This window comes from Oryzias melastigma, linkage group LG15, assembly GCF_002922805.2.
Source record: "Oryzias melastigma strain HK-1 linkage group LG15, ASM292280v2, whole genome shotgun sequence".
Classification (NCBI taxonomy): Eukaryota; Metazoa; Chordata; class Actinopteri; order Beloniformes; family Adrianichthyidae; genus Oryzias; species Oryzias melastigma.
In genome coordinates, this window is record NC_050526.1 from 26,216,672 (window position 1) to 26,243,815 (window position 27,144).

Sequence of the window (27,144 nt, forward strand, 5' to 3'; positions counted from 1 at the left end):
ACCCAAGATTTGTTTTCTCGTGATAACGAGTTATTATCTCGTTTTCTCAAGAATTATAAGGAGTTATTATCTCGTTTTCTCAAGAAAACGAACTTTTTTGATCGTGTTCTCGTGATAACGAAATAATATGTCGTTATCACGAACATCAACAATATGACGCAGTCCTTTAGTATTTGTTTTAATGTACTGTAGATAATCTTATCTTTCAAATATAGCTGAGAACATTGTATGTAAACTAATGTGAGTATACACATTCAGAGATGACAAATGGTGAAAAGTGTTTCCATAAATGTTCAGTACAAAATAAAAAAAATAAAAAAAACATTTCTGGTTTTAAAACGGTCTTGCTTTTTTTTAATAACTTACAGTAAAAATTTACAAATATTTAATAACAATAATATATTAATAATATACAAAACATGTTTGATAGGAAACAGGCAGAATCATAGCTTATTAAAACCTTCTCCTTAAAAAACACTATAATGTCATTGTCAAGATTACTATGATATTCAAATAGTATAGTTATAATTTAATAAGCATAACCATATTCATAATCAATACACAAAAATGAAAAGATTAACAATAACATTTGATTGTGTATATGACTATTGATGTTAACAACTACAGTCTTTGGCAGATATTGTAAATTACCACATAATTTTCTTTACACATGCCAGTAATTATCATATATTCAATATTGTGACCACAGATGATTGTAAATATTTTTAAACTTTAGAATACTTACACACATTTTTTTGTTCAAACCCCATACTATTCCAAAGTTTTGTTGCACACACACAAAATCAAAATTTCATGAACCGAAACATTTCTCTTTTAAGAAAAAGGAACACGTTTTTTTCTAGGTAGCAAAGGTACCAAAAAATCTCAATAATTACTTTTGCGAAAACAACAATATAAGCTAGAAGAACTACTTTTTTGAAATTTTTTGTACAAAATGTTGTTGTAATAGAAAAAAATTATCATTTTTTTTAAACATAAAGTAGGACAATAAAAAAAAATCTCATTATATTTAGTATTTTCATGTTCATCATTGCATAATTCATACAGTTCCACAGCAGCGTGTCAACAGGCATACTTCCAATAAGAGTGAACACTTATCTTTACCTCCGAGTCTTCCTCCGCCCTCCATTGAGAGCCAGTTAATGCATGTAATCTAATATTTTAGTCTGACTTCCATCATCTTTTCCTGCCATAATGAAAAAGGCTGACATGCACATCATTAATAATTGATCATATGTACATCATTCGTAAAGCTCTGTTAGTGTGGTTCAGTCATGTGTGCAAAAACAGACGAGATAAGAGCTCAAATACAGAATAAATATCACACAAACAGCTAACATTTTACAGTAAACACCTGCATTTTAACTCGTCTTTTTATTTTCCGTTTTATTTTTTACCAATTTTAATCTTCTCTCGTCCTCTGCTTCATATAGTAAATATTTAAATTTATGTGTGTTTGTTTGCTGGTTTCTCAGAAAGCCTGAATGAGCAGAAGTTGACTTGTCATTTGATCCCTTATACAGTAAGTTCTGCTGATGGGGCAGACGAGCCAGACGGTGTAGTTTTCAGAGAAGAAATAAAGCCTTCAATCCAAAAATGAAAAGTTTTCTTTAAATTCACTTTCCAGGAATTTCTTTCTGCACCTTTAGCAAACATCAATCAACAAAAGACAAAAACCTGTCGGGTAGCTCTGGTTCTTCTTAATGTAAATATATCACAAATAGACACTAAAACAAAAAGACGTGGTGTAAAAGGGCCTATCATTTTACATCCTAATGTTGTTTTTTATGTAGTTATATAAAGTACATTTATAAAAGATCATACAAGTAATTTTTAATCATATTATCATTCAACAAAACACATTTGGCCTACTTGGCTCAGACATTAAACAGATGAAGTGTGTCAACAGATCCATTTAATTCCAGATCAAACAGACTCTGAGAACTGTTTGCTTTGGTTTTTTGTTTTTTCCGTATGTTGCAAAGAGAGGCATAAGCTCAGAACGAGGATGTGAAACCGCATTTGCCAACAAGGAGGAAGGTACAGGCTTTGTGCTGCAAAGTCTTCAATTTCACAAACGTATCTGTGCTTCATAAACCATCCTTTTACAAAAATATCAGATGTCCTTAAAGGCACAAAAACAAAATGCTATTTTATTCATTTTTTTTTTTTTTACAGAACTCATACAGTATAGACCTTAAACATTTAGTTTGAGTTTAGGAACAAAGAGCGCTCTCCATCCTCCCCCACATGTTATCTTTGAAGTGAGGCAACGCTCTTCCACGGTGCTTGCTTTGGGTGTGACTTGTTTTGTGTTCCCGTCGTGGTCACATCCCTCCCTATAAGGATTTGCTTTGGTTTGCTGCTGTCTGTCATGTCTCCCTCACCTGACTGCCAGAGGCCCCTCCCTTTCTGTTACATGACCCTTTTGTCCCCATCACAGCAGGAAGGTATAAAACAGACAAAGGCAGGTGTGGATTGTGTCTATACTGTGGAAGATCATCCTGCAAATTGACCTGAGAGAAGTAACCCTGTGAGTCTGTAAACGCTCAGGTGAGAATGACTTCCTTTGCCAACCGGGTTGCTCGTCAGCAGAATCGAGCAGAAGGCGTCGGCACCATTGAGAACGCCGTGAAGTTTTGTCAGCAGGATTTTGAGACTCTTCGACAGCAGTGTCTGAGCAAGGGTCGCCTGTTTGAGGATGACTGCTTTCCAGCTCATAGCAGGTCACTGGGCTACAAAGATCTAGGACCATACTCATCCAAGACCAGAGGAATTGTCTGGAAGAGACCCACGGTGAGAAATAAAGACTATTAACAACCATATGGTGCTATAAAGTGAAAATAAACCCCAGCATCTTGGCGTTTGTCTTGTAGGAACTTTGTTCCAACCCACAGTTCATCGATGATGGAGCCACCAGGACCGACATCTGTCAAGGAAGTCTTGGTATGTGAGGAGAAATATTTCTTTTCATGCATTCTCCCATTAAATATTCTTAATCTATATTGTTTACAGCAACTCTGGCTACTGTCAGAAGATGTACTATCTTTTTTTTTTTAATGCAGGCGACTGCTGGCTGCTGGCCGCCATAGCCTCTCTGACTCTGGATCAGCAGATCCTGGCTCAAGTGGTTCCTGCCGGACAGAGTTTCACTCAAGATTATGCTGGAATATTTCACTTCCAGGTGAGGTCAAACCCAGTTGTGTGTAGGAATCCAGCTTTAAGAGGCTTTCTTTTATACAGAATAACAACCCTCATTTAAACCTATACTCAAGAAGCACCAAAGTTCAACTTTAATACCTAAAATAAAAAATAAACTAAACACAAAATAAGCAACAGATTCAAAAACTTCCACAGCTCCAGTTTCCTCTACAAAGAACATTTCCCACCCCGGTCACCCCGTTTCAACTGTTGTCTTGAGGTAGACATTATGGTTCAAGCAAAGAAAGAACAGTTCCTCTCTAGAATCCATTACAGCAATAGATATTTTGTTAAAAAATGTAAATTCAATGTTGAATGCTTTTAAAATGTTACTGCACTGTAGTCTTTAGATTTTTTTTTAAAGTATATTTATTTGTATTTTCCATGTTTTAACAAGTTTTTTACTTTTTTTACACTTGCAACTTCTTGATTTTAACTACTGATAGACCCAATAGTAGTTTTAAATGAATTTGTTGTAAACTCTTATTTCAAAATTACTATATCACAGAAAATTCAAATTTTTTTGGAATTTTTTTTAAACCCCTTCATAAAATCTTAAAAATACTTGCAATATTATTTTTTAAGACTTAAAGATTGTAACAATTATGGTATGTAGGGTGAATCTCGGCTTACACTAAAATGCAAAAATATTAAAATGAATGTTCAGAAAAAAATCACCGTACTTACCTACAGCCTCAAGTTGGAGCTACACATTTTAACATGGTATAACTATATTATAAAGAAATCATTACTGACAAATTTTGAATTCTTTCAACACAGCAAGTAGTCTTTTAAATATTTGAATAATAGATTAGTTATTCCGGCCATAAAGCTTTACTGTAATAAACAAAAGCTTTCCTGCCAATTCATCATTGACTGTATATGAGAACTGCACTGAGTGACCCTCCCCCCACCCCACCTTGGTGTTAAATATGTATACAGGAAGTATCTGCTGGTGGCAAAAAAAAGACAAAATCCCATTGACCTCCATTTGTCAGACTAAACATTCTTTCTCTGCTATTTCATCATTCTAATCCTATTTTTTCGTGAAGCTTCTGCTGTGGTGTAAGTTATTCAAGTTATAAACTGACCAATCAGATGCTTCCCATAAAAGTAGGTGGTGTTGCGTTGGACATTTGACAGATTCTCCTGAGCCTTCTTCCAGTGGAAGGGGTGTGGCCTTCAAACATGCTTACTAGTGATTGGCTAGAGTGGTTGCCATGTGCCATAGAAATGTAGACTGAGACTGACACAGACCAATCACTGCTGACTGAGAACGTCTGGGTCCAACATGATGGCAGACATATTGTGGAAAAATGATGACTAAATTGACTCAATTTGGTTGGAGCCGGAAGAAAGTATTTTTCTTTCAGCGACGTCTCACTCGCTCTGTCCAGTTCTATATGTAAATTCAATGGATTTCATGGAAGCAACCATATTGAAATGAGAAAAAAAGTCATTGTACTGAACCTAAAGTAATAATGATGACAAACAGGACAGAAAACATGGACCAAGTCAAAAACAATGGGTTTTTAAGAAAAGTTAGGATCATGCTACTGAGATAGGGTTCTCAGAAGAAATGCATGTATCAAATATGATACAAATTATTCTAAAGGGTTAAAAACTGTTATATACTATGACTGTTTACCTCATGCTTTCTTTCAGTTCTGGCAGTATGGCGAATGGGTGGATGTGGTCATTGATGACCGTTTACCCACCAGAGATGGAAAGCTGCTGTTTGTTCACTCAGAGGAAGGCTCAGAGTTCTGGGGAGCTCTGCTGGAAAAGGCTTATGCTAAGTATGCTCTGCTCTGAGCCCCTCTAAGCACTGTGCTGTGCATTAAACAGACCTTCACCTGATGAACGTCACTGTGTGGCTCACAGAGCGAATGGCTGCTATGAGGCCTTGTCAGGAGGAAACACCATAGAAGGGTTTGAGGACTTCACTGGCGGCATCGCAGAGATCTTCACCCTGAGCAAGGCTCCGCCTCAACTCTTCAAGATCATCCAGAAGGCTCTACGTCTGGGTTCACTGATTGGCTGCTCCATTGCTGTAGGCTTCATTCTCACTCCTGTAATGATTATTCCGTCATATTGATGTCAGATACAGAGTTTGGGTGTTTCCAGGTCACCAGTTCCTACGAGACAGAAGCCATCACAACCCTAAAGCTTGTGAAGGGACATGCGTACAGCCTCACTGCAGCAGAAGAGGTCATTAGTGATTGTTTTCTGAGTAAAATTCTTAGAATTGATTAAAAAATGATGGATTTTTGTTGGTGTATCCAGGTAAACGTTCGTGGGCAGCAGGTTCAGCTCGTCCGCATCAGGAACCCATGGGGTCAAGTGGAGTGGACCGGGCCTTGGAGTGATGGGTATGGGTGGATTACTTATACTATATATGTTTTACCCCACTGTTTATTGTTTTCTAAAGCTTGTAGTTTTTCAAAAACAGATCCAGTGAGTGGAACTACATCAGTGAAGATGAGAAGTCAAAGCTTAACAAAGTGGCTGAAGATGGAGAGTTCTGGTATGTTTTACTTTCACATTCAATGTGTCGTATTACTTTAGTCATAGCTCTTCTTTGTATATAAGTCCAAAAGGGAGGGGGGTCGGAGTTGGGGAGTCAATCACAGATTGGAAGGTTTGGTTCCTGCCCATGTCGAACCATCCTTGGGCAAGACACCAAACCCCACACAACCCATACACTGTTGCAATTTTTTATTGCCAAAAGTTGTGTTCCAGACCAGAAAAATGTTCTCTTCTCCCCAGGATGTCATACTCAGACTTCATCAGGAATTTCTCCGACCTGGAAATCTGTAACCTGACCCCGGACTTGCTCACAGACAACTCAGAGAGCTGCTGGAACAACTACCAGTTTGAGGGGACATGGAGGGTCGGCTCCACTGCCGGCGGCTGCCTCAACCACTCAGGTTTGGCCGAAACTAAGAGTTTCAAAGAGAGAAGTTTTGTCCTTCCAACTCACAAAGACTTTCTGTCACTCTTCCAGCCACGTTTCCATCCAACCCTCAGTTCTTGGTACATCTGGAGGACGTGGATGATGATCCTCTGGATGATAAGGACGGGTGCACCTTCCTGGTGGGACTGATGCAAAAGGACGGTCGTCGAAAGAGGATGCTTAACCAAGATCTGGAGACCATCGGCTTTGCCATCTACAAGGTTCTGCAGATTGATTTGATGTTTTTAGAAAAATTGTATTCCTAACAGATGTTTTAACATGTATTTTTATTCCTTTTGCAGGTTCCAGATGAGGTTTGTATTTTTCCCCAACTTAAAGTCCCACTCCGATCATCTCTTGACCTATTGTAAATGCATCTTTGAATTATGATTATGCAGTTTTAGCCAAAATAAAAATAAATAAACCTGGGGCTGCACAGTGGTACAGTAGTTAGTGCTCTTGCCACACAACAAGAAGGCCCCGGTTCAAATCCCAGCTGGGGGATCTGAAACAGAAACACCAACTGTGGACCTTTCTGTGTGGAGTTTCCATGTTCTCCCCGTGCATGTGTGGGTTTTCACCGGGGATTCCGGCTTCCTCCCATCTTCCAAAAACATGCTTCATAGGTTAATTGGTGACTCTAAATTGCCCCTAGGTTTTAATGTGAGAGTGTATGAGTGTGTGATTGAGGCCCTGAGACAGACTGGCGACCTGTCCAGGGTGTACCCCGCCTTCGCCCATCAGTAGCCGGGTTAGGCTCCGGCACCCCCGCGACCCCGAAAGGGAAGAAGCGGTTAAGAAAATGGATGAATGAATGAAAAAAATAAACCTGTGTTGTTTTCCAGAACATAGTTTATTTAGAGTGGCAGTAACTTTTTAAAAATGTGTCTCCAAGTTGTTGGTGGGAAGCAACCCTGTGCCTTTTTCTATCACCTATAACTGAGCTATCCTTTACATGCATACACCCCCAACTGGTACAACAAAAGTGACGAGCAATATTGGAGTTATCCAGTCTTTCAGTTTTAAGACAGATTCCAGCTCAGGAGCATCCAGAGTGTTCACTACCTCACGAATAAGATCTTTTTCAAACTGCATTTTTTCTCTGCTCCTCGATCTTGATTCACAACAATTTGAATACAGAAATACTCAGAAATGCCATTTTGTGCTTAATTTTTTAATGCATGACCTCCACCATTGGAAAAAAATACCACAACATGTTAAAAATGCAGTTTCCATTGGAGTCGGTCTTAAATAATGTTCCATTTATCATAAATCGTTTTTCGTGATATCTTTGACCAAATCTTCTCTTGTCAGTACAAAGGCTGCAGCAACGTTCGCCTTGGCCCAGACGTCCTGCTGCGTCAGAGGCCCGTGGCCATGAGCAGCACCTTCATCAACTCACGGGAAGTGTGTGGTCGCTTCACACTCCCTCCTGGAGATTACGCCATAATCCCATCCACCTTCATGCCTCACAAGAATGGCTCTTTTATTCTCAGGGTATTCTCTGAGAAGAAGGCTGATACCAGGTATACCTGATTGTCATTTATTTCTCAGCTCTCTGAGCTCGTGCTTCTACAGCCACCTAGTGGCTCCTCCTCTGGTTGTTCTTGAGTTTATAAAGGGTTTCACTTTTTTATAGCCGACTTGATGTGAAAATGCATGCTGAAATAAAGGAGGTAAGAGAAATAAAAAAATACTTTTCTCTTTTGAAAATTGTTTTGGTAAAGCTTTTTTTGTTTAATCTGTTCTGTTTGCATTTTCATCAAACAGGAGCAAATCTCTGAAAAGGATGTAGATCCTTATTTCAAGGAAATCTTCAAGAAGATTGCTGGCAGTGTGAGTCGATCCAGATATCTGCTCACAGTGAATCAAAGCTTCTCTTATTTCAACTTAGTGTTATAAAAAAATAATCCAATTGGTTCTAACAGGACATGGAGGTTTCTACCTTTGAGCTGGAGAACGTTTTGAACGAGGTTGTTTCTAACCGTAAGTCAGTAAAAAAAGCACATTATGTTTTCTTTTTTCTTTGTAAATGTGTGAAACAGCTGTAATTATGGTTTATTGCAGGGACTGACATCAAGACAGACGGATTCAGCCTTGAGACATGTCGCCTTATCGTCAGCCTGATGGATGTATCCTATTTTGAAGAAGACTTTGTGAATTTTACACAGCAGAAAGTACAGTTTCCAATGCTTTGTTTAATAATAATGGTTAAATCAGGCTGTTTTAATATCGTGGAACACTTATATTAGGTTCTCTACTCTGCTTTTGTAATACCATTACAAAACTAAATGAGATGTTCTAAAGAAAGCAAGAAAACATCAATAAAGTGTTTAAAATACAAAATAGAAAAAGAAAGCAAAAAAGTGAATCAGATAAAAATAAAACAATAAAAAAAACTTGATGAAATGTATTTAAAAAAAATTCTCAGAGAGCGCAATGCAACAAAGTAAATTACAAAAACAACTTTAAAAAATGCAGAGAAAGATAATGTGTTTAATAAAGACAAGTAAACTGAATAAAAAGTTCTTAATCTGACATACCCGCTAAAAAATAAAGAAAAATAAAAGATTAATAAAATTTCAGGTACATTTTCAAATAGATATGATTATCTAAACCTCAAGAAAAAATTCTAATCTCCATCCGAATAATTCAAAGTGCATAATAATTGCAAATAATTCAAAACACTTGTAATTTTACTAACTTTTCCGTTACATTCATTGCATTTATCCATGTTATTCCATACAACCTATAGATTCTATAAATATAATGATTAGCAATAAAAGTAAAGTAGATGTTGATGTTTTGCTAAACCAGGAAAAGCAAACTATTGAGGTATTTAGCTTCATATTTTTCATAGCTGTCATTACCTGGTCAAAATGTTGTGAAAACAATGAAGCACTGAAACAACACGTCTTAAATTTCTCAATTCCTCCTTAACGCTTCCCCAGAAAGATGAAAGCGCCAAGTTGGGCCTGATGGAATTCCACCTTCTGTGGAGCAAAATCCAGAAATATTTGGTAACATTCAAAATCGCAGAAACAATGGGCATTCTGGGATGTGGGTAGTCTTCAACACATGTCTGTGGTTGTGCAGGAGATCTTCAAGAGCCTCGACACAGACAACTCTGGCACCATGAGCTCCCATGAAATGAGAAATGCTGCAATCAATGCAGGTAAACACAAAGGATCAAAGCAGCTCTCAGAACATATAATAACCTGCATGTATGCATCAGGCTTATAACGTCAATTTAGAATTTTTACTTTTGAATTTTCTATGTGTGCAGGTATATTTTAATGTGTGAGACATCAATTCCTCTGCAAACTGGAAAAGCCAGTTTTGTGCCTCCAGGTGTGCACTAGATTAAAGAACTGTGCACGTTGACATAGAAGCAATGCATGCAAATGGAGAGGGTTTTACCTTTTGACCACGCCCCCTTCAGGAGCTCATTTATAAAAGTGCAGAGAAGCAAAAACCAAAGAGTGTTTTTTTCCATCCACAGGTTTCCAGATTGACTGCTCTGTTCTGCAGGCCATCGTCAACCGCTACGCCGACGCTCAGTACGCCATCGACTTTGACAGCTTCGTGAGCTGCCTGATCAAACTGGAAATGCTCTTCAGTAGGTGTCAGGAGGGATCTCATCACTTCCCTCAGATAGCCAAGTGTTTCCATGAACCTCATTTGTTTATGTCTGACTTTACCAGAAATGTTCAAAGCTCTGGACAGAGATGGTTCAGGAAAGATTGAGCTGAACATGCAACAAGTGAGGAAAACATCAAGAGCTGCAGGTATGAGTCCTCCTCATTCAAACAACCTGCTGCATTCATGTTTTTCTCTTGCAGTGGATGTGCCTGGCCATTTACTAACTCTCTGGATGGCACAAGAAAAAAGGACGACAGTGTCCTTAAAGTAAAGGTTTAACGGGTGAAAGTGTCTTAGAATTTAGAGCTGGATCACCTCTTCTAATTTCATTTTGAGCTCTCTTTTTCTCGCTTTTATGTCTTTCAAATAAACTTGTTTGAAATATCTGCGCACCTTTAGTGTTATTTTTCTTCTGGTTGGTGGAACTTAATGAAACAGAGACTGATGGAACAGGTGATCCCAAAGAGGCAGACTGGTGTGAACAATGACAGGTGGGGGGAAACGGCCGACCGGCTCATATGACAGAGCTTGTTTAACAGCACACACAAAGACTCGGCAGACAGAACATCTCACCTTCCACCAACATGTCTGGAATAGCAGCCAGGGGCGTCAAATCGCATTCTGATGCAGTGAAATCCAGGACTGAGGGGTTCTGTGGAACCGCTTAGTGGAGCCGGGGGGAGACGTATGTTTAAGGACGACAATAACATGGACTGAACTGGATGAGACCCAGGAGGATGGATTCTTCACAACAGGTCACAGTGTATTAGACTTTATTAAATTAATAAACATGGTTCAGTATTTTTAGAAACAAAAAATGTAAAGATAAAATATGTTTTTAGAGTGTTGCTAACTAATTTAGAGGGATCAATTACTCCCTTTTTAAAATTATTCTCTGCATCCATGTGGTTGCTGCAACATCACAGGACCACCAGGGCAGTAAATGCACCACACCACATTTATCTTTCTTTTGTTGTTTAAGTTTATTGATATCATATTTGTTTCTTTGAGTTTCTGGTTCCAGAAGACTCGTGCTGTTGACGCTGCCATCTGCTGGAGGAAAGAAGTCAAGCATGACAACTCCAACATGAGAACTTCACAGCAATCATCATCAACAACAGCAAGGAGCTGATGGGACTTTCCCATGGAGTGGGGCGGAGATATTAATTTGTTTGTATAGATTATTATCATTTGCTTTAATTTCTAGTTATTGTCATCAAATTCTTAAAGGCAACTGTATGTTTACATTTAACAGATTGATTTAATGTGCTGGAATATTGTTTATATTTAGTTTGTCCTTTTCAGTTCAGCCCTGTGTGTCTTCAGTGATTTGATCTCCCACTTTATATGTTTCCCTTTTGTGTCTACTAAGTTAGGTCAGTTTCAGTTTGTAGGTCAGTTCTGTTCGTGTTACTTTGTTAACTTATGATGCCTTTTTTATTGTTTAACCTTAAGCCTGAGTTTCCTTATTGTTTAGTTGACCTCTTTTAAGTGCGGTTATTTAAAATGGTTATTTAAAACATCTTTTTTAAAAGAAAATTACATTTTCAACTTGATACTTTTTGCATGTCCTGCTTTTTGGCTGCTCGGTTCACCACATTTTGGTGTCAGAAGTGGGATCAGCAGTAAAAGGAGTATCCCCCCCCCCCCCCTCTTTTGGTGTGTACCATGCATCATGGTGGGAGAATGACAAAAACCTGGACTGGAAATAAGGAGGCTCCAACATGAACAATAAAGAGGAGCAGGGCCGTGCAGAGACATTTGGAGGGGCAGGTTCTCAAAGTTAAAAAAAAAGGGTACATGGGACAAAAATTTGAAGCACCGTACAACATACCTTACAATATATGGTGCTGATTCATGATCTGCCCTTAATTATTATTCATTAGTAAAAAATACTAAAAAATATATGAAATAATGTGTCTTAATTGCATTTGGACATATTCATTTTTTGTATAGCCCATATTTACAAAACACAGATTGCTAGCTTCAAGGAGACAAACTACGATTCAAAATTAACTGTAACCAAACTGTAACCGCTAGATTACTAATCTAAAAATTCATGTAGGCTAGATGAGCCTACATAAACTTTAAAATATCGAATGAAGGGACATTACAACAGTAACCAGAGCAAACGTTAACTGCTCCTAAATCAACCAAATCATCCAAATTTTTAGAGGGCCTATATAACGTTAAACTAAATGCTCCAGACTTTGAGCGATGTTTTATTTATTTTTTTTACCATCGTTTTGCAGGGTGATTAAATGCTTGTGTTAACTTTGAATTGTGTCTGCTCTTTCTTCGGATTCAACATTTTTCCACCACAGGTGTTACCTCCCCCACCTGCCTATGTGGACAGCACACGCAGCCCAACTAGCCTATCTTGGTGTAGGTATGTGACAAAAATTTTCAAATTAGGTAGATTGCTCTGATATTTATATCACTGGAAAGGGCAGAAAGAGACCATTACAACGGTATAAAGATCATTAAGATAGCTCAAAGAATAAAGTTATGGCATGTTAAGTGATCAAAAGTAGGGTGTCATTTTATTCCTAAATAAACAGCAAAACAGTGATATTTTTGTGACCAGAAACAAAGATTAGAGTCTTTAAATTGTCGTAACTTTCTCATTATTTGTCCAATCCACAAAAGGAGGGTATCGTTGGAAAGCTAATCAAGCGAACTACAAGAATTAAATTTAGTATTAAATCAATATTAATGTCAATATTATCAAATAATCATACAGAAATCTTCTCCTGTATGCCTGTACACATCGCTTGCAGCCAATCTGAGAATTTCCTAGCTTGTACTGCACGGATTTAAAAAATTCCAAAAGCAGGTTAAAGAAAAAAATCTGGACTATAATATAAGTAGATGTGCTCGCATGTATACTATTTAGTTACACCCGTTCTTAGAAGGAGAGTACGCTGCAGCCTCACGCGCAGGCTGACAGAGTAGTTTGAGTTTTGAGCTGAAGTCACACCATGCAGCCCAAAAAATAAGAATTTCTCTCCTAAGAGAACTCCTGTATATTTTAGATTATTCCTGGAAAACTGCCTTTGTTTTTGTTTTTCTTTTTTTTGTCAAACTTTCTTCATTATGTTTATGAAAAATAATAAAACAACTTTTTTGGGAGAAGTTTGATCCAGCTGGATATCAGGTCAGCTGCTCACAGGTGGGGCTGTGTCTGTCTTCTCTGAACTGTTCCCCTCACGAGGCGTCGGGGGCGGGACTTTTACGGAGAACCGTGGAGTTTCCTCAATTTTTAGACAATATTGTGGAAAATCCATGTTGGTCCCCTTTCCAAAATAAAAAAAATGGTTGGTTTCCTCTTTGGATTTCTCACAGCGGAAAGCTCCATTTCGCTCCGGCCGCCCCGCATAGCAGGTAAGGTGCTGCTCTCTCTGCGCAGCCTTCTGCCTTATTTATTAAAATAGAAGATTGGTTTTGTCCAAAAACCACAAATAAATCCCATATTATCTCTTCAATTTAATAAAATCTCAATCACAGAACGTAGAAAAAAAAGTTTAGGTTTATTTTAGACAGAGTTTTATTCTGCTGATCTCACAGCTGCACAGCAGGATGCCTGAGCGTGATTAAATAAATAAACTAAAACAGACCAATAACCCATGAAGAAATAAAGAGAGGAAACGCAGATAATCCGACATTGTACAACTGAAAACCACTTTTATACACTGAGGACAATGAACAGAAATGATGATGCTGTAGATGTTTAACATGAACCTGGAGTGACTGACGGAGACAGAATCTGACTAAAACTCCACTGAAACACCAAACTAAAATCCTCACAGCAACAGTGTGATAATGACATTAAATGTTAATAATTTCAGCATTCTGGGGAACAAATTTGTTAGATCTGTGTTTAAAATATTACAATTTATATTAAACTCGATTCATATTGATTCTGCCTGCTTCACAATGCCAAAATAAAGAGCCTCCAGTGTTTTAATGCTTTGGATGTTTTCGAAGTCTATGACAATAAATTACATAAAAAATGACGCCATCTTACTGGTACATATGTTCAATAAAATGTGAGCACAGACATAAGCTTCATTTTTGAATATTTCAGATGGCATTCTGTGATGCACTCAGACATTTGCTTCATTTTGCATGAGATATCTAATCACCCGAAAATGCTTCCATAATTGTGCATGCTTGCCTTCATGCGTAACATGTCATAAAGTTATTATCTGATGGAAGATTCTGATTCTGCAAGTCTTTTATGGTATTACCATGTGAGAGACAAAACAACCAAATGAGAACAACAGAAAATAAAGCCAAAGATATTAATATTTTATTGAAAAGTTCAAAATTTAACTTTAAAGACCAACTCCATTGAAAATAATGTTTTTGGTGTTTTTAATGTGTTCTTGTGCCATATTTTGATGAAAGGCACAAAAACAAAATGCTATTTTATTCTTTTTTTTTTACAGAACTCACACAGTATAGACCTTGAGGTTATACATTTAGTTTGCATTTAGGAATAAAGAGCGCTCTCCATCCTCCCCCACATGTTATCTTTGAAGTGAGGCAACGCTCTTCCGCGGTGCTTGTTTGGGCTGTGACTTGTTTTGTGTTCCCGTCCCCATGATGGGTTGTCCCCATCACAGCAGGAAGGTATAAAACAGACAAGGCAGGTGTGGATTGTGTCTATACTTTGGAAGATCATCCTGCAAATTGACCTGAGAGAAGTAATCCTGTGAGTCTGTAAACGCTCAGGTGAGAATGACATCCTTTGCCAACCGGGTTGCTTGTCAGCAGAATCGAGCAAAAGGCGTCGGCACCATTGAGAACGCCGTGAAGTTTTGTCAGCAGGATTTTGAGACTCTTCGACAGCAGTGTCTGAGCAAGGGTCGCCTGTTTGAGGATGACTGCTTTCCAGCTCATAGCAGGTCTCTGGGCTACAAAGATCTGGGACCATACTCATGCAAGACCAGCGGAATTGTCTGGAAGAGACCCACTGTGAGAAATAAAGACAATTAATAACCACATGGTGTTATAAAGTGAAAATAAACCCCAGCATCTTGGCATTTGTCTTGCAGGAGCTTTGTTCCAACCCACAGTTCATCGATGATGGAGCCACCAGGACCGACATCTGTCAAGGAAGTCTTGGTATGTGAGGAGAAATATTTCCTTTCCAGCATTCTCCCATTAAATTTTCTTAATCTATATTGTTTACAGCAGCTCTGGCTACTGTCAGAAGATGTACAATCATTTTTTAAATGCAGGTGACTGCTGGCTGCTGGCCGCCATAGCCTCTCTGACTCTGGATCAGCAGATCCTGGCTCAAGTGGTTCCTGCCGGACAGAGTTTCACTCAAGATTATGCTGGAATATTTCACTTCCAGGTGAGGTCAAACCCAGTTGTTTGTAGGAATCCAGCTTTAAGAGGCTTTCTTTTATACAGAATAACAACCCTCATTTAAAGCTGTACTCTAGAAGCACCAAAGTTCAACTTTAATACGTAAAAATACATTCAAAAAAATAAACTACACAGCTCACAAATGAGTTGTGCTCATTTTAGAAGAGACCTGAGGACATCTTGTATGGTCCTTGGGGGCTACCTGGTGCTAGCAGGCACCATGTTGGTGACCCCTGAATTGACAGATTCTCCTGAGCTTGCTTTCAATGGAAGGGGTGTGGCCTTCCAACATGCTCACTAGTGATTGGCTAAAGTGGCTGCCATAGAAATGTAGACTAAGACTGACACAGACCAATCACTGCTTACTGAGAATGTCTGGTTCCAACATGTTAGCAGACATATTGCGGAAAAATGGTGACTGACTTGACTCAATTTGGTTGGAGCCGGAAGAAAGTATTTTTCTTTCGTTAACGTCTCACTCGCTCTGTCCAGGTCTATATGTACCGTCAATGGATTTCATGGAAGCAACCATATTGAAATGAGAAAAAGAGAAAAAACCTCTTCTACTGGCCCTAGTGAGGATGATGATGTCAAGTCAAAAACGATGGGTTTTAAGATAAAATAGGATCATGCTAAAGAGATACAGTTCTCACAAGAAATGCATTGATCAAATATAATACAAATGATTCTATAGGGTTAAAAGTGCAGCCTACTACAACTGATTACCTCATGCTTTCTTTCAGTTCTGGCAGTATGGCGAATGGGTGGATGTGGTCATTGATGACCGTTTACCCACCAGAGATGGAAAGCTGCTGTTTGTTCACTCAGAGGAAGGCTCAGAGTTCTGGGGAGCTCTGCTGGAAAAGGCTTATGCTAAGTATGCTCTGCTCTGTGCCCCTCTAAGCGCTGTGCTGTGCATTAAACAGACCTTCACCTGATAAACGTCACTGTGTGGCTCACAGAGTGAACGGCTGCTATGAGGCCTTGTCAGGAGGAAACGCCATAGAAGGGTTTGAGGACTTCACTGGCGGCATCGCAGAGATCTTCACCCTGAGCAAGGCTCCGCCTCAACTCTTCAAGATCATCCAGAAGGCTCTACGTCTGGGTTCACTGATTGGCTGCTCCATTGCTGTAGGCTTCGTTCTCACTCCTGTAATGATTATTCTGTAATATTGATGTCAGATACAGAGTTTGGGTGTTTCCAGGTCACCAGTTCCAGCAAGACAGAATCCATCACAACTCTAAAGCTTGTGAAGGGACATACGTACAGCCTAACTGCAGCAGAAGAGGTCATTAGTGATTGTTTTCTGAGTAAAATTCTTAGAATTGATTAAAACATGATGGATTTTTGTTGGTGTATCCAGGTAAACGTTCGTGGGCAGCAGGTTCAGCTCGTCCGCATCAGGAACCCATGGGGTAAAGTGGAGTGGACCGGGCCTTGGAGTGATGGGTATGGGTGGATTATTTATACTATATATGTTTTAACCCACTGTTCATTGTTTTCTAAAGCTTGTGGTTTTTCAAAAACAGATCCTGTGAGTGGAGCTACATCAGCCAAGATGAGAAGTCAAAGCTTAACAAAGTGGCTGAAGATGGAGAGTTCTGGTATGTTTTACTTTCACATTCGTATTACTTTAGTCATAGCTCTTCTTTGTGTATAAGTCCAGAGGGAGGGGGCTGTGGTGCAGGAGTAGGGGAGTCGATCACAGATTGGAAGGTTTGGTTCCGCCAGTGTTCAGCAGTGAAGATGCCATAGTGTGTGAATGTGTGTGTCTGCAAGGGTGTCCAATTGTGACTATAAAGGGCTTAGGGCCCTCTTAGAAAGTAATAGTATTATATAAGTATACACAGTTGCAATTTTTTATTGCCAAAAGTCGTGTTCCAGACCAGAAACTTTGTAATGGCAAAGTTCTAAAGTAAAAATTTTCTCTTCTCCCCAGGATATCGTATTCAGACTTCATTGGGAATTTCTCCAGGCTGGAAATCTGTAACCTGACCCCAGACTTGCTCACAGATAACACAAAGAGCTGCTGGAACCACTACCAGTTTGAGGGGAGATGGAGGGTCGGCTCCACTGCCGGCGGCTGCATCAACCACTCAGGTTTGGCTGAAACTAAGAGTTTCAAAGCAAGAAGTTTTGTCCTTCCAACTCACAAAGACTTTCTGTCCCTCTTCCAGCCACGTTTCCATCCAACCCTCAGTTCTTGGTACATCTGGAGGACGTGGATGATGATCCTCTGGATGATAAGGACGGGTGCACCTTCCTGGTGGGACTGATGCAAAAGGACGGTCGTCGAAAGAGGATGCTTAACCAAGATCTGGAGACCATTGGCTTTGCCATCTACAAGGTTCTGCAGATTGATTTGATGTTTTTAGAAAAATTGTATTCCTAACAGATGTTTTAACATGTATTTCTATTCCTTTTGCAGGTTCCAGATGAGGTTTGTATTTTTGTTCATGTTTCCCCAACTTAAAATCCCACTCTGATCATCTTTTGACCAACTGCAAATGCATTTCCAGTGGTCTTTCAATCATGATTATGCAGTTTTAGCCATCGGAGTGGATCCTTTAAACATGTTCCATTTATCATAAATCGTTTCTCGTGATATCTTTGACCAAATCTTCTCTTGTCAGTACAAAGGCTGCAGCAACGTTCGCCTTGGCCCAGACGTCCTGCTGCGTCAGAGGCCCGTGGCCATGAGCAGCACCTTCATCAACACACGGGAAGTGTGTGGTCGCTTCACACTCCCTCCTGGAGATTACGCCATAATCCCATCCACCTTCATGCCTCACAAGAACGGCTCTTTTATTCTCAGGGTGTTCTCTGAGAAGAAGGCTGATGCCAGGTATACCTGATTGTCATTTATATCTCAGCTCTCTGAGCTCGTGCTTCTACAGCCACCTAGTGGCTCCTCCTCTGGTTGTTCTTGAGTTTATAAAGGGTTTCACTTTTTTCTAGCCGACTTGATTTGAAAATGGATGCTGAAATAAAGGAGGTAAGAGCAATAAAGATCACTTCTTTCTTTTAAAAAGTGTTTAAGTAAAGCTTTTTTGTTCTCTTTGCATTTTCATCAAACAGGAGCAAATCTCTGAAAAGGATGTAGATCCTTATTTCAAGGAAATCTTCAAGAAGATTGCTGGCAGTGTGAGTCGATCCAGATATCTGCTCACAGTGAATCAAAGCTTTTCCTATTTCATCTTAGTGTAAAAAAAATAATAATCCAATCGGTTCTAACAGGACATGGAGGTTTCTACCTTTGAGCTGGAGAACGTTTTGAACGAGGCTGTTTCTAACCGTGAGTCAGTTAAAAAAAGCACATTATGTTTTCTTTTTTTCTGTGTAAATGTGTGAAACAGCTGTAATTATGGTTTATTGCAGGGACTGACATCAAGACAGACGGATTCAGCCTTGAGACATGTCGCCTTATCATCAGCCTGATGGATGTATCCTATTTTGAAGAAGACTTTGTGAATTTTACACAGCAGAATGCAGTTTCCATTGCTTTGTGTAATTATAATGGTTAAATCGGGCTTTTTAATTTGGAAGAACACTTATGTATTCTGCTTTTTTTAACGGCATTACAGAACTAAATTGGATGTACTGAAGAGAGCAAGACGAAATCCATAAAATGTCCAAAATGCAAAGTAGAAACAGAAAATGACGAATAAATAAAATAAAAATAACGCAATTTTTAAAAACTTGATAAAAAAAAAAAACGTTCCCAGAGAGAAATTGAACAGAGGGTTTTCCTTTAAATAACAGAAACAACTTTAAAACAATACACAAAAAGAGGATGTGTTTATTAAAAAAAGTTAACTGAACAAAAAGTTCTGATTCTGGCATATCCAGTAAAAATAAAGACAATTATAAGATTAATAACATTGTATGTACATATTTAAATAGAGATGATTAAAAACCACAAGAAAAATGTCTAATCTCTCTCCGAATAATTCAAAGTGCATAATACCGGTAATTCCAATTAAGTGCAAATAATTTAAGACGCTTGTAATTTTACTTACATCTCCTTTACATTCATTACATTTATCCATGTTATTCCATATAAACTTTTACTTTCATTTTATTACAACTTAAAGTTTTAAGATGTTGAAATCTAAAACACAATTTTTGAAAATCAATATTCAGTCAAAAAAACAAACCAAGAGTGAAGACTTCTGAAGGAAATAAGAGATCAGCCCCTGCAGTTAATGTGATTTGATTTGATTTATTAGTTTATTCCGAGCATTCAAAATAAATACAATTAAAAAAAATACAAAAGACATAAATGTCAACCCCCCTTTTAGATATAAATTAATATATCTTTTCGATTGTGTAATTTCTCATAATATACATATTTTTTTTCCAGTAATGCATAAATTATAGAAACGTCACATTAGATTCTATTAATATAATGATTAGCAATTAAAGTAAAGTAGAGTTTAATGTGTTGCTTGACAGGGAAAAGCAAACTATTGAGGTATTTAGCTTCATATTTCATAGTTGTCATTACCTGGTCCTTTCAGACTTTTGTGAAGAAACAGCAAAGGTTGTGAAAACACTGAAGCACTGAAACAACACGTCTTACATTTCTCATTCCTTCTTAACGCTTCCCCAGAAAGATGAAAGTGCCAAGTTGGGCCTGATGGAATTCCACCTTCTGTGGAGCAAAATCCAGAAATATTTGGTAACATTCAAAACCGCAGAAACAATGGGGATTCTGGGATGTGGGTAGTCTTCAACACATGTCTGTGGTTGTGCAGGAGATCTTCAAGAGCCTCGACACAGACAACTCTGGCACCATGAGCTCCCATGAAATGAGAAATGCTGCAATCAAAGCAGGTAAACATACAAGATCAAAGCAGCTCTCAGAACATATAATAACCTGCATGTATGCATCAGGCTTATAACGTAAATTTAGAATTTTCTATGTGTGCCGGTATATTTTAATGTGTGAGACATCAATTCCTCTGCAAACTGGAAAAGCCAGTTTTGTGCCTCCAGGTGTGCACTAGATTAAAGAACTGTGCACGTTGACATAGAAGCAATGCATGCAAATGGAGAGGGTTTTACCATTTGACCACGCCCCCTTCAGGACCTGAGCTCATTTATAAAAGTGCAGAGAAGCAAAAACCAAGAAGTGTTTTTTTTCCATCCACAGGTTTCCAGATTGACAGCTCTGTTCTGCAGGCCATCGTCAACCGCTACGCCGACGCTCAGTACGCCATCGACTTTGACAGCTTCGTGAGCTGCCTGATCAAACTGGAAATGCTCTTCAGTAGGTGTCAGGAGGGATCTCATCACTTCCCTCTGATAGCCAAGTGTTTCCATGAACCTCATTTGTTTATGTCTGACTTTACCAGAAATGTTCAAAGCTCTGGACAGAGATGGTTCAGGAAAGATTGAGCTGAACATGCAACAAGTGAGGAAAACATCAAGAGCTGCAGGTATGAGTCCTCCTCATTCAAACAACCTGCTGCATTCATGTTTTTCTCTTGCAGTGGATGTGCCTGGCCATTTACTAACTCTCTGGATGGCACAAGAAAAAGGACAACAGTGTCCTTAAAGTAAAGGTTTAACGGGTGAAAGTGTCTTAGAATTTAGAGCTGGATCACCTCTTCTAATTTCATTTTGAGCTCTCTTTTTCTCGCTTTTATGTCTTTCAAATAAACCTGTTTGAAATATCTGCACACCTTTAGTGTTATTTTTCTTCTGGTTGGTGGAACTTCATGAAACAGAGACTGATGGAACAGGTGATCCCAAAGAGACAGACTGGTGTGAACAATGACAGGTGGGGGGAAACGGTCGACCGGCTCATATGACAGAGCTTGTTTAACAGCACACACAAAGACTCAGCAGACAGAACATCTCACCTTCCACCAACATGTCTGGAATAGCAGCCAGGGGCGTCAAATCACATTCTGATGCAGCGAAATCCAGGACTGAGGGGTTCTGTGGAACCGCTTAGTGGAGCCGGGGGGAGACGTATGTTTAAGGACGACTGCTGTCAATAACATGGACTGAACTGGATGAGACCCAGGAGGATGGATTCTTCACAACAGGTCACAGTGTATTAGACTTTAATAAATTAATAAATATGGTTCAGTATTTTTAGAAACTAAAACTTAAAGATAAAATACTTTTTTAGGGTGTTGCTAACTAATTTAGAGGGATCAATTACTCACTTTTTAAATTATTCTCTGCATCCAGATCTCTTAGAACAGGCTCTGTTATGGGTTCCTGTTAATCAACATTGATTTTGGCATCTAAACATGAAGTATTATTTTACTGCAGCAGTGTTTTTCTTTCTTCATATGAACTGGAGCTCAAATCCTCAATTTCTAATGGAAGATTCCACCAGGAAGCACCGAACTTACTGCTACACATATTAAAAAAAAACCTGCGCAACCTACATCATCTCCATTTTTGAATATTTCAGATGCCATTCAGTGATGCACTCAGAAATTTGCTTCATTTTGCATGAGATATCTAATCACCTGAAAATTCAGCCATAATTGTGCATGCTTGCCTTCATGCGTAACATGTCATAAAGTTATTATCTGATAGAATATTCTGATTCTGCAAGTCTTTTATAGTATTACCATTTAAGAGACAAAAGCAAAATGAGAACAACAGAAAATGAAAGCCAAATATATTTAATAATTTATTGAAAAGTTCAAAAATTAACTTTAAAGACCAACTCCATTGAAAATAATGTGTTTGGTGTTTTTGTAACATTTTTTGAAAGTGGAGAACATAGATAAAGAAAATTAAACTGAAGATGTTCTCTTTATTCAAATCTTTGAGAATCATATGAAAAAATGCTGTTTGAAAAAGATTGTATTCATTACGAAGAAAATACGCTGGTTGGGTCACGTGCTTCCTGCTCTGCTCCATTCCTATGCATCAACTTTTACACAAAATGATCTATGTACGTCTTTTTTTTCTTCGTCTGAGCTAGAATCTGGCTCAAAACTGTTCGGCTGGATAGCTCTAATATTGCTCACCTTTTTTTTGCACTGGTAATGTTAGTTTGAGGGTGTGAGGGGCTGTAAGCTAGTGAGAGAGTGTGTAAGCTGAGAATTCTCAGCAACACAGAGGAAAAAGGGGGCGGGGTTGCTTGGCACCAAACGTCCCAATCCCAACTCAGAGGGGAATTTAAGTGACCAGCTCCTCTTCAGCAGAGGTCATATTAATTGAGGAAACACACATTTTTTTAGATTTGTGTACTAATAAACATTGTAAAAACACTATATAAATTCATATATTTTATCCAAAAACATGTGTATTTATTTAATAACAATAAAAAAAGGTTTGAAATTGTAACGTTTTTAAACTGTAGAAGTAAACAAGTGCAGTACTTCACATGTGTGGACACATTTTGCATTAAAGGTAATTTGATGCAATAAAAGATTCTTGGGTGTTTTCATTTCAGGCAGAGATTCAGTTTACCACCATGTCCCCACATGATCAACCTGGTTTTATCCTTAATCCTCGTGCTAAAGTTTGTTTATGGATATTGGTAAATACTATAATCTGGTTTGATTTTTCCTTTAATTCCTTTATAGACTACAGTTTAGGATTTAAATTGGATCACAAACTTCTGTTGATTCATGCTGATCCTATTATATCTACTTCTAAAGCCAACACTTGTGCTTTAGCTAAAAGTGTTTGTTAATGCTTTATGATGCAATAAAAATGTGTTTAGGGTTGATAAAAAGTTTACCTGTTACTCCTCTATTCCAAAAAGAATATTTTTTAGATACTATATATTTCCTTGGATGTCATCTACTTTACAAAGGTCAAATAAAAGATTTTATAAAAATCTATGGTTTATTTTAAATAATAAAACTGGCCATCCAGCATTTTATGTTACAATTTCCTGGTTTAGTTTGGTTTTGTTGCTCATTTTCTTCTTTTCGTGACTCCGCCCACTTTCCTGGTGATCCTCTAGAGCCGTCGACCTGCCTGCTCTTTAATTATTAGCTCACACTCCATTTAAAGTGCCCTCAGAACGCCTTTCAGAGTAAACTACATCCATATATATGATATTACATTCCCTTTGTCACACTAACGGGGAAATTATCAATGAAATAATGAGTTGAAAAAGCATAAAATGAGCAGAAAAACTGAATATGTGAGGTTGGGGTTGTGCTGGCAACACAGACTCTTCTTGGAAGGGGCTGTTCCTCACTTACATTCCTAAAAATGTGAGGACCCACTCATTTTTACGGGTTGGGAAGGGTTGGTGCTCAGAGATGCCTGAATGGATCAAAATATCGCTTTATAGCTGCTTTTCACAAGGACTTGTCATTATAATATACTTGAAAGCTCACAGAAGCTGATTCTGCATGAATAGACCCTTTAAAGAACTCTCTCCGTGCCCTCAGTGTCCACTGGTTTTGTGTAGTTTCCTGTCCACTGAGTTTATGCTCAGTTGTGTTCTGCGTAAATAAATTCTTGGGACTTCAACTACAAATGTGCTTGTGTTTTTTACCTGCAGTAGTTTCTTTCTGCTTGCCTAACTGTGACATTTGATGTCATTTGTGTTCCTTTTCAGGATACAAAGAGTGAACCAAAGGGAAGGTTTTAACATCCTGTGTAACTTCACACAATCAGAAATTTCAGGTTTAGGCTCATGTGGTCAAAAGTTCTTGACTAGAACATCTCAACTATTTTCGTCTTCTGTTCAAGACAGTGTCTGAATCTGTTTAGTTTAATATTCGGACTCGTCTGGGCTCTGCAGCAGAGAGCTTTCATGAGGCCTGTGCTGGGACAAGGCTAGCATAAACAAACCATTATTTTTATGTCCTTTTCATTCCTAACAGTGTATGGCTGCACTCCTGCAGGTTTCTCTGCATCGGTTTATTGATGCGATCACTGTTGCTGATTACTCTGTGGGTCGACTGGTTTAAACTTTAGCACCTTTGAATAGTTCAAACATGAAACCTATTTCTAATCTCGACAATAGAAATTTTCAACCTGAACAAGAGCCTGAAATAGACATTTCCTTGATGGAGATGATAGCTATTTTTGTCAGAGGGATTTTTTTAGCTTTATTTTGCATCCATACTGCCTGATCCCAAGAATGCAGACGGAAAACACAAAAGAGTTCTTATAGTGCTGAATCATGATTTTTAAAGAAAAACATATTAGAACTTGAAATGTCTGCAAACTCAGTAAAATACCAGTCTTTGACAAATAATTGGATGGAGTAGAAATCCACTTTATACAGTAAAAAAAGAGGAACAAAAGATATAAAAGACTTTTAGATTCACTCCTGGTTGCCTGTATATATTTTCATGAGGTTTTTATGCACAAACTGTCAGAAACGTGTGATATCTGAATTAAATGATGTTTATAACATGAAAAAGTGGTACAAAATTATGAAGTGCAGCAACTTTACCACGCTTTAGGGCACATGTGTTGAACTCCAGCCCTGGAGGGCCGGTGTCCTACATGTTTTACAGCCAAACTGCCATAGAAGCTTCTGATTGGCTAAACACACCTGTTCCAGGTAATCAGCAGGAGATAAGGCAGGGCTTCTGGAAAACCAGCAGGACGTCGGCCTTCAAGGGCTTGGGTTTGACACCCCTGCTTTAAGGGATGTTGACATTTTTTTTTATTTTATTTTTGACCTAAAATTCTGGAATGCAAAAGCAGCTTCAAAATGAGAACAATTAAAACAAAACATTACAAATTAAAGCCTTTGTAAAAGAAAAACATTAACCATTTTTCTCTTTAATTCTTTGATTCTTCAACAATTTCAGTGTTTTGGCAAATGTATTTATTTTTCCCGAGCAAATAGAAAAAACTATTTCTTGATTTTTTTCACATTTTTGGTTTCATACTATCACTTCTGAAATAAAAAATAGGGTTTGATTTCTGACCAATTACAGACTCAGTATTGACACTGATGTTCAGTCAGCTCTTGGTTGCCCTCTTCTGGTCAAACCATTTTCCTGATTGGACTGGTGAAAGCAGCAGCTCATTTCAAACATTCTTATGTCTTCATATGACATTTTTGCAAAGTCTGATGAGTAATACTGCCGGTCTTTTGTTTTTATTGCTTCTTAAAACTGTATTTGTGTCTTTTAATGTCTAGGCCTGGTAAATGTGAGAACTCCTTGTCTTTATTGACTGATAAAGAGAAATTTTTTACTTGAAATGAGATTTTAATTTTGGGCTCCTTGCTGGAAGCTAAAAGTGTTAACCACTACACCACCGAGCAGCTTCTGAGGTTCACAATCTCCTTAAAATAATACAAATAATAGACTTTTATCAGCTGTTTTTTTTTTTTTTTTTTTTTTTTAAAGACGCATCTGCTTTCCCACACCAGAAAAACAAAGAACACTCATGACTCAAACACTGAGGTCATCAGATCCCTCTGGGTGTTCACTTACAGCAAACTCAAGGACAGGTTGGATTCATGTCCTCTGGAGGCAGAGGGTCCCTGGGGTGAGCGGAAGCCTCCTCAGAACCTCCCTCAGTGCAGGGAGGAGCATTACTGCAGGTCAGGTCTCTTCTCAGCCATAATATTTCACAGTCATGATCTCCTCAGATAAGTAACACTGCAGCACAACTGCTGTCCGTTTTGCAACTTCCCCCCTGGACATTTTTAAACATTTTTCTGTAAATCTGCTATTTTTTGCACATTACTTGTGTTCTAAATGTTGCGGAACAAAAATGTTAAACTCAAGCTCCTGATGTGATCTTGATAATATCTGAATGAGCTGGTCCACGTGTGCCGCATGTTCGCCACAGATTCCACAATGGTCAGTGGCGTATAGTTATACAGCACTTTATGGCTTTGTTTTAAGGCCCAAAGCTTTACATTCACACTCTCATTTACCCATAAACACACATTCGGACAGTTTTATTTGTTGGGCGCCTTTCAAGGAACTCAAGGTCGCCTTACAGCAAAAAACATACAGATTTATACAAAAGTAAAAGAGTATAAAAATAGAAAAACAATAAAATAACAAATAAAAGAGTAGCAATAACAGTTACAATACGGCATAAAATAATAAATTGTGAATCAGGATGGATAAGCTAGTTGGAATAAATAAGTTTTAAGATTAGAAACAAAATCGAGGAGTGAGTCCCTGTTTCATAAGTTGTAAGGGAGAGAGTTAAAGAGCTGGGGGGCATAACGGCTAAAGTTTTCAGGTTTACTCCACACCTTTCCAAGTTTTTCTCAAAATCAGCACACTTAGGAATATTTTGTCTCATTAAGAGCTAGGATCTAGAAATTGGAAAAATATTAAACTAAATCGCTTTACACTGTTGGCAAAGTAAAAATCCAACTTCAGACTCAAGAAACTCAAATTACAAGTGTAATTTGTGGTTCAATATTAAGGATGTTATTTTAGAGTTCAATGAGACTGGCATTCATTGTTATTAATTTGGAGACAAACATTTTCATTTGTTCTAAGAATGAGTCCTTGTTTCAGATTTTATGAAAATGTATTAAGATGGGCCAACTTACACTATAAGGGTATTTTGTTCACATTTGATTCTAAAATGAGTCATTTATACTTGTTAAACAATTTTTTGTCACTATAATGAGAATGAACAACAATTAGGGTGATGAAAACAAACAAAAAAAAACATTTGCTTAGAACTACCAAAAAATACTTAATATTGGGCTGTATAAAATTAAGGTTAGCCTTTTTTTGCTTATTTTTTCTTTCTAAATGCTTGTTTCTAGATTTTGACATCTTTTCATGAGATCACTTGCTGCACGGGCGGATAATAATTTGACTACTTTCTATTGGTTTTCTTCTTCAGAATTGTGTTCTTTTCCTATTTTTAGACTACTTCTTTTTGCATTGTACATTGGTGTCAACCTATGACCATCAGGAGCGATGTGGGGTTCAGTGTCTTCCTCACACAATCTTACGACCTTCTGATCAGAGGTCAACCACACAACCTCTGCACCATGGCGGTC

At 38.2% G+C, this 27,144-nt stretch overlaps 2 protein-coding genes across 2 annotated transcripts; both read left to right on the plus strand.

The window, feature by feature from the left end:
• Nucleotides 1-982: 982 nt before the first annotated feature.
• LOC112162134 (calpain-2 catalytic subunit) lies at nucleotides 983-10,206 on the plus strand. Its single transcript, XM_024297801.2, has 21 exons — nucleotides 983-2,817; nucleotides 2,898-2,967; nucleotides 3,087-3,205; nucleotides 4,888-5,021; nucleotides 5,107-5,275; nucleotides 5,350-5,433; nucleotides 5,509-5,594; nucleotides 5,675-5,749; nucleotides 5,992-6,152; nucleotides 6,230-6,399; nucleotides 6,481-6,492; nucleotides 7,493-7,704; nucleotides 7,818-7,854; nucleotides 7,949-8,014; nucleotides 8,107-8,164; nucleotides 8,246-8,310; nucleotides 9,130-9,198; nucleotides 9,275-9,353; nucleotides 9,681-9,797; nucleotides 9,883-9,941; nucleotides 10,021-10,206. The coding sequence occupies exons 1-21, from the start codon at nucleotides 2,581-2,583 to the stop codon at nucleotides 10,042-10,044; spliced, it is 2,103 nt and encodes a 700-aa protein (XP_024153569.1). The 5' UTR covers nucleotides 983-2,580; the 3' UTR covers nucleotides 10,045-10,206.
• A 4,158-nt stretch (nucleotides 10,207-14,364) lies between these two features.
• LOC112162135 (calpain-2 catalytic subunit) lies at nucleotides 14,365-20,880 on the plus strand. The gene is made up of 21 exons (XM_024297802.2): nucleotides 14,365-14,800; nucleotides 14,881-14,950; nucleotides 15,067-15,185; nucleotides 15,943-16,076; nucleotides 16,162-16,330; nucleotides 16,405-16,488; nucleotides 16,564-16,649; nucleotides 16,730-16,804; nucleotides 17,140-17,300; nucleotides 17,378-17,547; nucleotides 17,629-17,640; nucleotides 17,834-18,045; nucleotides 18,159-18,195; nucleotides 18,279-18,344; nucleotides 18,438-18,495; nucleotides 18,579-18,643; nucleotides 19,813-19,881; nucleotides 19,958-20,036; nucleotides 20,356-20,472; nucleotides 20,558-20,616; nucleotides 20,696-20,880. The coding sequence occupies exons 1-21, from the start codon at nucleotides 14,564-14,566 to the stop codon at nucleotides 20,717-20,719; spliced, it is 2,103 nt and encodes a 700-aa protein (XP_024153570.1). The 5' UTR covers nucleotides 14,365-14,563; the 3' UTR covers nucleotides 20,720-20,880.
• Nucleotides 20,881-27,144: the final 6,264 nt, after the last annotated feature.

Bases quoted from the DNA above. Each gene is read 5' to 3' on its own strand.
- LOC112162134 (XM_024297801.2), top strand. From the start codon at position 2,581: ATGACTTCCTTTGCCAACCGGGTTGCTCGTCAGCAGAATCGAGCAGAA. The intron at 6,153-6,229 runs GTTTGGCCGAAA...TCACTCTTCCAG, and splicing joins CGGCTGCCTCAACCACTCAG to CCACGTTTCCATCCAACCCT. The intron at 9,354-9,680 runs GTAAACACAAAG...TTCCATCCACAG, and splicing joins AAATGCTGCAATCAATGCAG to GTTTCCAGATTGACTGCTCT.
- LOC112162135 (XM_024297802.2), top strand. From the start codon at position 14,564: ATGACATCCTTTGCCAACCGGGTTGCTTGTCAGCAGAATCGAGCAAAA. The intron at 18,196-18,278 runs GTAAGAGCAATA...TTCATCAAACAG, and splicing joins TGGATGCTGAAATAAAGGAG to GAGCAAATCTCTGAAAAGGA. The intron at 20,037-20,355 runs GTAAACATACAA...TTCCATCCACAG, and splicing joins AAATGCTGCAATCAAAGCAG to GTTTCCAGATTGACAGCTCT.